At 37.1% G+C, this 12,359-nt stretch overlaps 1 protein-coding gene across 1 annotated transcript in view; it reads left to right on the top strand.

The window, feature by feature from the left end:
- Nucleotides 1-12,359, top strand: part of SMYD3 (SET and MYND domain containing 3) — a 411,509-nt gene that overhangs the window by 47,381 nt on the left and 351,769 nt on the right. Inside the window, exons 2-3 of the mRNA XM_085300587.1 lie at nucleotides 4,261-4,324; nucleotides 11,354-11,461. Of these exons, the coding sequence (XP_085156713.1) occupies nucleotides 4,261-4,324; nucleotides 11,354-11,461 (172 nt within the window). The remainder of the gene's footprint in view (nucleotides 1-4,260; nucleotides 4,325-11,353; nucleotides 11,462-12,359) is intronic.

A 12,359-nucleotide genomic window follows, 5' to 3' on the forward strand; every position in this document is an offset into this window, starting at 1 on the left:
CCAGGGAAGTGTAGATGTATTTTCATTTCAAATTAAGTAGCCTAATTCTGTGTGTTTGGATTTTTGCTGTGTTTTTTAATTATATTAGGCCTTTCCTGGCAAGCAATTTTTTTTTTTTTTTTTTTTTTTTTTTTAAATTATCAGGGTATCAGGGTGCTTTGACTAACTGTCAATCTGGCATTTCTAAAGGGTGACGTTTTGGGCGTTATAAACGTGCAGATGGGGCACTATAGGACCTGGCAGCGCAGGCAAACACGGATGAACCTCTTTGGTCTGGTACGTGATGAAGAGTTCGTCCTTTTCTCTGGAGGTTTTTAATGGTGGTGCTTTTTCCTGCATTTTCCTGTGCTGCCGCTCATACGTGTGAGGAGCTCCCCCTAGACCRGGCCACCCCGCTGTTCTTCACCTCCTCCTTAAAATGCTCTGCTGCTACCGTACCTTAAACAAAAAGGTGGTGGGGGGAGAAAAATGGAGAGAGAGGGCGGGGGAGAGGGGTTAAAAAAAGGCTCTTTCATCCATGTGTGTCACTTCCTACTGAACAACCTTGTTTGTTATTTCTCTGTCTCGTGGTTTTCTTCTCTCTCTTGTCCACATCCATCTTTTGGGGCTTCACCTCCTCAGCCCTCCAAAGCTAAGGTTTGTCTCCGTCATGTGGATACATGGGACCACACTCTGCCAATGCAGCTTGTAGCCAGTAGTAACAAAAATAAGTAGTAATATCCAGCTTCCTCTGGCTAAGATTCTGCACCCAACTGTAACACCGCACTGGCGGAAGATTGACAGCTCYCTCTTTATTGTTGTGGATTTATCGTAGTACAGACTAAAATCCTTACTTATGCTTGCAKTTTGATGGGGTGTTTAGAGATGGAAAATCTTGCTGAAGTTGTAYTGGAAAACTAATAATTTCTTTTAAATTGCTGTATCTTAATTTAATTTTCCTTTGGAGCAAAAAACCTTTTCAGAGACTCAAGTATTATTGCTGAATGMATTAGTTCAAATTCTGTGCATTTTATCAGCCATGAGACTAATCACGTTAGGTGAGCTGCAGTAGATACCCTGTGTGTAACCTGATACTGTTTCCAGATGATACTTGCAGTTAATGAGAAATACATGGAAATATCATGGAAATGCATGGAAACACCTCTAACATTAGTGAAATATTGAGAAGGATAGGAATAATCTAGGCAAATTGTCTTGCTTTTTAAAATGTTATGAAGTACGTGAATCCTGTGTATAGGGAGTACATGAATTTTATGCCTGAATTATTTATATTCAAATTAAGTGTTTTGCTACATTGCAAGTTTAAAGGAAGGAGGTTTGGGAGGGAGGAGAGGATCAAAAGAAAGAGCGATGATTTCATCGGTAGCTTTGCCGTTCAGCTCTGCAGAACGCATCCTGCATCTGCTCGTCATTCAAAGAAACCCCCAAAGATGGGCAGATAGTTCATTCGTTATACAGTGCCAGCAGGGAGTCGCCTTATTCAAATAACCTGTCTGGTAACGTCAGTTTGGCAAAAACCCAAGTTTTGAGTGATGATCCTTAAGTTTTTGTGTATACGTGTTTGTTGCTACTTCAGTGTTAACCATTGGGGACAAAAGATAAAAGAGAACTAATCCGGTAACGTGTTGAAACGTCAGTGGGGACTAAGTGGTGCTTTGTGGAGAGTGCTTCACCAATTGTTTTTTCAGAAGAGAGAATAAATAAATGTTGGTGCCCTTACTTGTAAATCCTGGCATCTCATGGAAGAAGTAAACCAAGGCAATCTACATATGCAGTATATTGTAATATATTAAGGTCATCGTATCTAGCCTTCTGAGGTAGGAAAATGGTACTTCAAATGGTACTTCTCTGTAGGAGAGAGTTCTGCAATGGTTATGGCATTCATTCATTTAAGAATATACTCTGGTTTGTGGATCTGTGATTTACCTGTTGTTGCTGCAGCTTCTTGTTACTTTAATGGGTATGTGACTTAAATTGCATTTTTTTTTTATTGAAGTTGTAATTAAGGTGTTAGGATTCATATATATATATATTTCCCCATCTACAGTAAATATTCTGAAGTGTGTTTCTTCCAAATTACTCTGACCTAAGGTCATAATCTAAAATGGGAATTATGCACTGCTATATCATAGGCTGGTTAGTTAAAAGGCAAGAAACTCTTCTCTGCAGACAAAGTGAAGTTTTCATACTTGTTTCTAACTCTGGATTATCCTTGGGCATCATATGTTTAAGTTAACCTATTAATTTGAGAAAAGTTTTAGGTCATCTTTGAAAGAGCTGATAAAAATTAACAGTTTTTCAGTTAAAAACTGTTTTTCAGTTTCCCAGGCCTGCCTTTGCAGGTAGGGAAGCAGGAAGGCACTATCATAGCATGGATTTATGATCTGTACGTATTGCTTCTCTTAATCTTTGATGAATGCAGCCAACTAAACATCTCTAATGCTTATGAGAATCTTGAGACATTATTTTAGTTATTCAAACAGAGCAATAATTCCATATATTAGTGAAATAATTTTCCTTTTGTGATATTTAGGGAAAGGAGAGGTTGGTTTGTGCTAGAGATTTTCATTGGTGTTGCTGATGTTCTACCTTTACTTCAAATAGTTATGATTTCATGGCTAAGGTCAGTGAACTAAATTTGTCATACAAAAACTCTAGATTGAGGTTTGTGGGTGATTTCTGTTTTTTTCTGCTTTGAGTGTTGGCTTTAGAGATTAATTTGCAATTTTAAAGTYATGCATAGAAATTAAAATTTGGAGATGAGCAATTTTAAGAAGGAAGGATGGTYGTGCGATAAAGCAGATTTACTGGGAGTCAGAATACATGTGATGCAGTCCCTAAACTATTGAAGAGCATCGATGGAAGCCCCGGGAATCTTGCAGAGGAACATCCTTAAACTAAAAACTTGGACTTGCCCTTTTGGTTTGAAAYGGGCTATGTTAGACACTTAGTTGTTTCAAAAGTATATTGGAAGGCTGAGTTAATATTTGCAATGAGATTCTTAGGCTGCTAAATATAAGGCATTATAACAACATGATGGTGCTTCCTTGGGATGGCTGAGCCACGTTTGGCTATATGCGCCTTGCCAGGGGACCGTGGCGCACACTTGGGTGCTGTACTTCCTTGAGGTCAGAGACTTGGCTGGGAATGAGCCTAAGGTGTAGTAATAAGAATTATGCCATCCAACTTAGTGTTATATCAATAATGTAACAGTCCTTCCTTCGATCTCTCTCTCTCTCTCTCTCTCTCTCTCTCTCTCTCTCTCTCTCTCACACACCCACACACACACCCACACACACACACACACCCCTCAAAAAAGACAACAAAAAGACCCCAACTCAACAGCAGTATATGCTGTTTTCTCAGGGTTTATGTATGCCCATAAAGCATGTAGGTGGCTTTGTTACGTTAAAGTATCAAAGTGGAAACCTCTCAGTGGTCATGCAGCCCAATATTCGTTACAGGAAATTAAGAGCAGAACATCAAAATCTCTTCCATGTTTCTACTCCTCTGAAGTATTAGAGGTGCAGGTAGTATTTTCTGTGTACTTTAATATCCTCTTAGTGTCTAAAAATTTACAAAGCTTCRTTGATATTTTCTTACCTCATATAATGGTAAACTGAGACAGCATCATAAAATTATATTTGAGTCAGAAGATGCTTTTAACCCTTAGACTGTGTTGTATATCTCTGATAGTTACCTCAGGCTTCTCACTTTCAATAGGTTAATTTTTTTGTCTAACTGATTKTTTTATTTCAATCTTACTGTCCACTCATCAGAAGAAATACTTTTCTAAGATAGAAATTTCTGCTGAGATTTCAACTTCAGCCTCTATAATAAAGTTATAATTTGATGTCCCAACTTGCAGGTTCACAGCAAGTCTCGCTTAAGGCGGATAATGACACCTGCTTAAGACAGGCAATAAAAGTATTAATTAGCTGTATTGCACAGTTCTAATTCTCTTGGTATCTGCAAAAACAAATTCCTCAGAGTTATAGCTGTAAAGTCAAAAAAAAAAAGCATGTTTGATATCTCTACTGTTGATGCAAAGATGCTGCTGTTGTACTGAGTCATGTGAGCACTGAGTCATGTGAGCACTGAGAACATACCTGTGTATGTAACAATATGTAATTTCTATGTGACAATGATTTTCAGATTACTCTTGTTTTTCAGACATTTCTTAGCTATTTGATAATTGTTAATTATGCAGGAAGGATAAATACAGAGCTTAATTTGTATTTATATATTTTTTTTAAACAGGAATGAACATCTGTACAGATGCTCTCAGTGCAAGRTTGCTAAATACTGCAGTAAATCCTGTCAGGTAAGATGAAAAATAACAGCTATTAGGTGCTGAAGAAAAACAGACATTTGAATACTTGATTTACAGGATCTTCATGTGTTTTCCTCATTGTCATACCTCCACATTGYTTTTCTTTTATTTATAGTTACGGACAGAGAATGTAAACATTTTACCTTGTTTTATTTTTTGACTTTTTGTAGCTACAAGTACAGGATTGTAATCAGTGAGATAAAGCAGGCAAAATTAAGTTGAAATGTTTAGTGTTTCATTATGTTTGATTAGAGCAGTAAAAGTTCTTCAGYATTGCTGGTTGTAGACTGAATGCTGCAAGTCAATTTTGTAGTAAAATACCTTGTATTTCAAGAGTGAGGATCATCATGGCAAAGCATGTATCGTAGTTTTTAAGAAGAAATAGGATTCAGGAATCTGCAGAGTGGAGAAGGTCTCAGGGCATCCTAACAGCAGCCTCTGGTACCTCTAAGGAGGGTCTCRAGAAGATGGAGCCAAGCTCTCCGCAGCGCTGCATGGCAGGGGGACAAGCGACAAGAGGCATAAGTTGAAACGGAAGAGATCCGGGTGAGGTATAAGGAAAAGATTTTTCACCCAGAGGATGGCCAGGCAGTGGAACAGGCTGCCAAGAGAGGTTGTGCAGTCACCTCCTTGCAGGRTTTCAGGACCTGACAGGATAAAGCCCAGTCTGACCCTGGAGCTGACCCTACTTTGGGCAGAGGGTTGGACTAGAGACCTCCCAAGGTCCTTCCTAGCCTGCATGGTCCTGTGATAATATCCTGTGAAACAGTACTTAAAGGTGTTCAATCCTAAAATCTGAATTTWAAAAAATATTTGGTTTGTATTGGCATGCATGTGTGTGGAAGATGGCCCAACATGGTACTGAAAGGGAGCGATAGCCTTGCAYGTGGATAAATGTCAGCATAAGGTATAAGAAGGTATAAGATATAAGTGAATCTGCCTTCTGAGATCCCAACCATGAGGCTCGCCTTACAGACTCTTTGATACAAATTTTTAAATGATTTCTCCTAGCTTTACATTGTGGTTTGTTTATTTTTTTATATAGAAAAAACTGCAGAGAAAAATGAAAACCTACTAAMGTTCAAAGTAGGCTAGTAGTAATACTGTATTAAATGCATGCAATTTTAACTTTTTAARTAGTCTCATTGACCTTCAAATCATTTTTTTTAACATTATATGCTTCTGTAAATAATTCTTCCTTAATATAATCTGTGGCATTTTTAACATGCCAAAGGCCTTGCRTTTTGGGATTAAAACATATGGAGGAGGAAAGGAAGATGATGTGTCATTTTGATTCRTTGTACAGTAAGTATGTGTAGTGTACATTAGATGCTTACTGTAGCATTAATAATAAAGCCACAGGTAGATTTATTATGGAAAATAATAAAGAAAATATGACTGTGAAGAATATAAAAGATCAGACTAYTTGTGAAACAGAGCCCAGAGAGGTTGTGGAGTCTCCTTTTCTGGGGATATTCAAGGCCTGTCTGGATGCAACCCTGTCTAACATGCTCTAGGTGACCCTGCTGAGCAGGGAGGTTGGACTAGATGATYTCCAGAGGTCCCTTCCAACCTTCCTGCTTCTATGAGTCTRTGATTTTYGGTGGTAAAGCTGCTGGTGGTGTCTCCCCACTGTGAAATTAGATACTTTGCAGCACTCCCTGTGCTGGCATGAACTGCRTAGGAAAGTTTGGAAGGACTAATTCAATAACGTATTCTGGTTTACGTATAGCAGCAGTGAGGCTAGGAAATGGGTCTTGTTCTTCTGGGAATAGTGCTGCATGAACATGCTTCTAGGATTCATGCTGGATAGCCTGAAGCCATCTTGGGTGTTTTTGCGTTGTGCTTCTAGCCCCATGGTCCTTGTCTTGCCAACTCAGATTTTTCTACATCCAGAGTTGTAGGCATTGATTTCAGTGAGATGAGCTCATGCTACTAGAAGCAGTGYGTGCTTAAATGCTGTGCATGTTTCTAGTTGGAAGTAAACTGCTATATGTCTGTATAATATTAAGTAGCAATTAGACACATCTGGAAAAGAAGGCTGTTYTTAGTTATAATGGTGAATTTTTGGGGTTGACTACTCAGGGCAGATRATCCAGAAAAATCTGAGACCAGCCAGGTCTGTTTTCTTTTGGGGGTTGTGCTCTAATTCATATTCCCGTTGATAGTCTGGTCTAAACTACTTTGCTGCTCTGTTCTTGCAGCAGTTGTGAGCAAAGTTCTCCTTGGCCAAGCCAAAGGCTTTGGGCTTTGCCTAGCCTCTGTATCCTTAGTGCAACTCATTAATACGTGCACTTCTAATTGAACTAATTGCTGAACAAAATAAGCAGCTGGCTATTGAATCAAATTGCTGTTTGCACATTTAAAAAGGTGAATTTTAGCAAAGCAGGATGATTTTGTGTTTATAAATACAAATCAACTTAGTAATGCAAATTTTGTGGCTGGGTTTACAATTTATGCTTAGTTGCAGAATSATTTGATTAATTTTAGATGTTTAAGAAATTAATCCTACAATACTATACACATAAGTAGAGTTTAAAAAGTCTTACTTTTCTAGACTTCTGCTTAATACAGTACATGAAATTAGAATTAAAGTAGAAGACTTTCACAAGTGTTTTAAAACTGATCCCCGCTCCCACCCCTAAATGTTTGATCAATCTGAGAGTTCAGCTGAACTAGGTTTAGGATAAAAGTGGACTTTGTGAAGGAAGCTCCAAAATACCAAACTTCGAATTACCAAAAATAAGTCTTTCTTAAAGCTTCAAATATCCTTTAAAAATCTTCACCTGATTTAAAATGTCAGGTAATTATGAAAAAACTGTCTTAGTGCTAACCTTATAGGGAAAGAARCAGTCTTTTGAAAAATATTTACGTAGTTTACATTGAGAATTATTATCTTTTGAGGAAATAAGCAGGTAGAACAAGGAATGTTGAACAAAATTATATTGTAATTAGAATTTCCAGTTTTTTGGAATTCTCCATATGATGTCAAAATTGAAAATTTAAAGGGAATTGTATCAGATTTCAAATTTTCCTGTGATCCTTTTTCAGGMTATTTGAAACAATTTGCTTTCACTTTTAACACTTTAACTTACTGCAGAAAAGGCTTAGAGCTGTAGTAGTGGAAGCTGTAGCAAGAGCACCTTCTGGCTTACGTCCTCCACTGAATCCTGATTTCACAAGCAGGTGTATCTAGGCCTCTTGCTCCTAACCATTTTTTCAATCGGTCCTCATTGCCTTTTTTTTTTTTTCTTTCTTTCTTTCTTTCAACACTTCTCCTATGCCTACTGTCCCTTATTTCCTAGTGCTGTTTTCTAGCAACCTTATGTCTGTTGGATGTCCCCCCAAACCTTTAGAGTTGCCTCATCTGTCTCCTATTTCTAGTCTTCTCTGTGATCTCCTCTAGGAGTGTTTATTAATCTGTGTCTGATGCTGCTTCAGCCTACATGGGACCAGTAATTTAGATAGTACCTGACAAATGGGAGAATTGTTTCAGATAGAATTCACCGTGTACCATTATCAGAYATCACTGAGGTGTCTTCACTAAAAAAAGAAAACAAACTAGATGACATTTGGTAAGAATTTAAAATGATCCTTTGGAAATTGCAAATTGTCTTCATAACAGAGTGATACTTTCCAAAGGAAAAATAYCCCACTTTGAAATTTTTTTGGCAAACTCCAATCTTTAAATGCTTTTTGTTAGCACATAAATTTGGAGGAAGCATTCATATTTTTTGATGCTGCATAGGAGACAAAGGAAACGTTAATTTCATAAACATTGGATTAGGGACTATTTGGAGATGGGGATAGCGTATCTCATAATCAAAGAACAGAGTCATTCTCTTGATTTGGCAAAATAACTTAGCTAAAAATATATGAAACTTTGCAGGCAGATGCAAGTGATCTCTACCCGTGCTCTGAGCCCATAGGAGGTGACTGTTCCTGGGACTGTTGTCAAATGAAATGCATTGGTGCTGGGTCACAGGGTGGGTCTGTCTGCATATACTGCAGTATTTTCTAAGCCATATTAGTTCTGACCCTTTTCTCTTAGGTAAAGCCTAAGGAATTGCCATTTAGATACATTGAGCTTGAACGAAAAACTGAATTTGCAGCAAGGTGAAAGGAGGGTTTTTTTTGTGTGTGTGGGGTGTGTGTTTTTTTTTTTTTTTTTTTTGACTTGTTAAGGGCATTGAAGTCCAGAGGAAGAGTGTTGGGTACTACCCTGTCTTTGCTTCCTTCTAATAGAGCTCCTCTCTAACAGGAAAAAAATTCAATTGAAAAATTGGAAGAAATTCCCTAGTAGGAAAAGAGAGGAGTCCCTAAGGAGAAGAGGTGACCATACCTCTACTCTGTACAGTTTAYTGGATATGAGATATTAAAAACTCTGACTGAAAGCTGGGACATGCAGGGTTAAGAACATTTCTCCCGTAGAGAACTGTGGTGCTAATATAATCCCATCAATAAGTATTGTTAGAGACTGRCTTAAAAGTAGGTCTCTCCAGTGCCACAAATCTTTGCATGTAGTTCTGTAATTTGCATCCTTGTTGTATTGATAGTGAGAAGAAATATTTTTGAATTTCATTCTATTTGGAGCTTCCTTTGCCCCAGCAAATTGTGAAGACCTGAATGGCTATTCCCATTCCAACACTGCTTTAGCAAAGGAATCATACTAATTCCTTTCGGCATGAGTTTCAATCTAAGCACTCTTTTTAAGAAAGCAAGCATATCTAAACATTGTTCTGGTATAGAAATACATCTCTAAGAAACGTGGCACRTGAAAGATGTGGTACCACATCTTTCATCTTGTTAGTGCTTTACTGGTTGGGTGAGCTATTAAGCACTTTGATGCCACTTTTAGCGCACAGAATTCTGCACAACCTTTGTATAAGGAAAAATTTTGACAGATAAAGGCTCACTCTAAAGAACAATTTTAGTTTAAGTGGGATAAAAATGTCAATGTAATCATATTATACAGAATGATGCCTGARTATTTACAAGCACGACCTTGTTTCTTACGGACAAGAGTAATCCTATWCAGCAGTAGATACTTAACTTTTATTTGTCAGACAGTGTGTGACACTGACTGTATTTGGATTAATGTGTTCTTGGTGTMATTCTCCCATTGTAGAATTATAGGTAAAGGAAATGAAATCACACATGTCCTGAGTACCTTAAAGAAAAAAAAAATCCAATTTATTTATTATATGTAAGCCAAATAAAAGAAATAAAAAAAGTGCTACTAGTGGTGAAGCCTAGATACCCCAATGCAGCTTTTTTTTTTTTTTTTGCAAAGGCTATCATACAATTTTTAATCTTTATAACCAGTGTGCCAGCATCCACAGTTGTGATGTACGCTTCCATATGATACTGTCCTTTTCTTTCCTCTTTTTTTTATTGCTGTACATAAAAGAATTGCTTCGTACYGGACTCTATCATTTGGTGTATGGCAGTTAGTTAACAGAAGCTGTTTTTCTGAGTTAGTTGTTCTTGTCCTATTGCATTTCTACGAGAAAATATGTCACCTTCAGAAGGCCTTGGCTATTTTGCGTTCTTGTCACTRCAGCAATTTCTTTGTGTCCTGATTCTTCAATTTGCTTTTACAAAAGTATTTGAAACAGCCCAGTGGCTTGAAACATCTACTGTGAATATATGTATTCATATATATATATGTGTGTGTGTGTATATATATATATCTATAAAGACTTATTAATTAAATGGGCTTGGAGTTTATGTGAATTATAAAACAGAATTTTGAGCTTATAAAGGCAGAAGGCAAACCAAAACAAAACACCAACATCAACTTAACCAGAAATGGACTCTCTTCCAAAATGAGCTTCTCTTAGCTGAAGACTCATTCTTGTTGCTTTTCCATGCTGATTTTGTAGAAAGATATATTTCAGTGTGCAACTACTTTCCTTCACTTGCCACTCCACCCCTTCTCTGCTATGGAAGTGTCATTCMGTCTCTGGTACATAAATAGAGAAGTAGTCTCTGAAACAAAAATTGCAACTCCAGGTATGAAATAAAGCAATATATTTCGTTCCTCTTTCTATTTTCATAAATTTTGGTCACAGCAACCATTTCTTGTCTTTGAGCTTTGAACATATCATCACCAGTTCTCCCAGCAGTGGGTGTTAATGCCTGATCAGAGATCTTTAGGAGACAGGTTCTGCAGTGCAGGAAACTTGCTTCTTTCTGTGAGCAGCTGCATTTTGCTGAAGTAGAGAGACTCTGTAGGCATCTGTGTTCTCAAATTCTGAGTAAATTGTTGCCTATGGAGTTGTTTATGTTGGCAGAACTAAGCTTCAGGTCCTATTTGATAATAAAAATATCAGTTAACTGGAGTGGTAGTGTCATTTTGAACTGAGTTATGATGCTATTTATAGCATGTTCAATAAAGGTAAAAAAAATCCATACAACAAGAACATACAATATAAAGTGTAGTTATTTCTTCTAGGGTTCTGTACATATTTAATTCCATCTTTGCATATTCATTTTGTGCAGTAAGGAAGCAGATACAATGTCTGAAAAAAGTATAGTGTGACTATATTGTCAGACAGCACCATGAAGCATACTGAAGTAAGAGGTTTGAAGTTTCTCCAACCCTTCTCTTTGGATGCCGTCAAATACTGGATCCTGCCAGAGTTGCTCATTTAATCAAATTTCAGGTGACCTTGCAAGTACTCAGAGCAAGATTTGTTTGCCAGAAGGATGCACTTAGTTTGTGTCAATATTCTAGAAAACTCTTGACCTAAATTACTGCACAGAGTAGAGCAGAATTTTACACCTGTGCTGAGGTTTCTCCCTCCCTCACCCTTTCTAGCCAAAGGGCAGAGATGTGTTGCAAACAGTGAGGAAGAGGTTACAAGATGAAGAAAACAGTAAGAAACCAGAACGTCATACGTATATTCTTACATATATATGTATGCACACACACATGTATATAGTCTATCTTAGTAGGATGCATATTAATAAAACAATATGTAATTTTTCTTTTCTCTTCCTTTAAAAATCCGTTAGAAAGAAGCGTGGCAGGACCACAAGCAGGAATGCAAGTGTCTTAAGAGCATTGAGCCTAATTTTCCTCCAGACTCGGTCAGGCTTGCTGGCAGGATTGTTTTTAAACTGGTAAGTGACGTTGTTAGGTGTATTCAGTGTCACAGTTTCAGGGAAATACTTTCTTACTTTATGTTTTCAGTGTAATTAAGAATGAGAAAGCAGATGTGACTAAGGTCAGTGAAGAGAATTGGACCTGCATATTACATTACAAGATAGATTAATTTGCAGAAATGCTGAAAGGATCAAGAGATACTAAAATGGACAAAATTAAGGTCAAGAGGCTTGTTTATGAAGTTTCTTTCCTTGTGAGTATGTGGTAGCATCCTAGTGTGTGTTTTTTTTTTTTTTTTTTTTTTTTTTTTTTTTCTCCCTACCTGGAAGTAGATCAGGAAAGGGCACATCTTTTTTGTTTGATTTGTTTGTTGTTTGATACTACTGAAATTACTGATGCTTTTCCATTACTTTCAGCTGAATTCTAGTTCAGCCACACTTACATAAAAGTCAGAAAGACGTGTGGTAAGGACAAAACACTGTTAGCTAGCACTTCCTTTAGGATGCACAGTGCCATACTTTTAATGCTGGGTTAGCTTAACATCAATTAGATTTTTTTCTAAAAACTCTTGGAAGTCCTGGGTTTGACATTCCCATAGTTTAATTTACGTGGACTAAATCTTTGTTAGGTTAAGCAGCTTATGACTGTGAAGGTATAGATAAAAAAGATTAGTCCTTTTTTGCTGACCTTATCACGATGATGTCTGTCTTGAACAAAAATGTGTGCATTTATTGTGATAAATGTGTGTGTGCATATATTATGATAAAATATGATGTAATATCTTAACTTATACAGTGTCACAAGGTGTATATGCATATAATTGTTTTAAAGGTCAAATATGTACAGCTATAGTGTTTATTAATTATAATCACATGAAATCTGAGGCTGCAAATGTTAAAAATTCCTTTCAGGTGT

Source organism: Rhea americana, unplaced genomic scaffold (genome assembly GCF_003343005.1).
Source record: "Rhea americana isolate MKP2758 unplaced genomic scaffold, rheAme1 scaffold_166, whole genome shotgun sequence".
Taxonomy (NCBI): Eukaryota; Metazoa; Chordata; class Aves; order Rheiformes; family Rheidae; genus Rhea; species Rhea americana.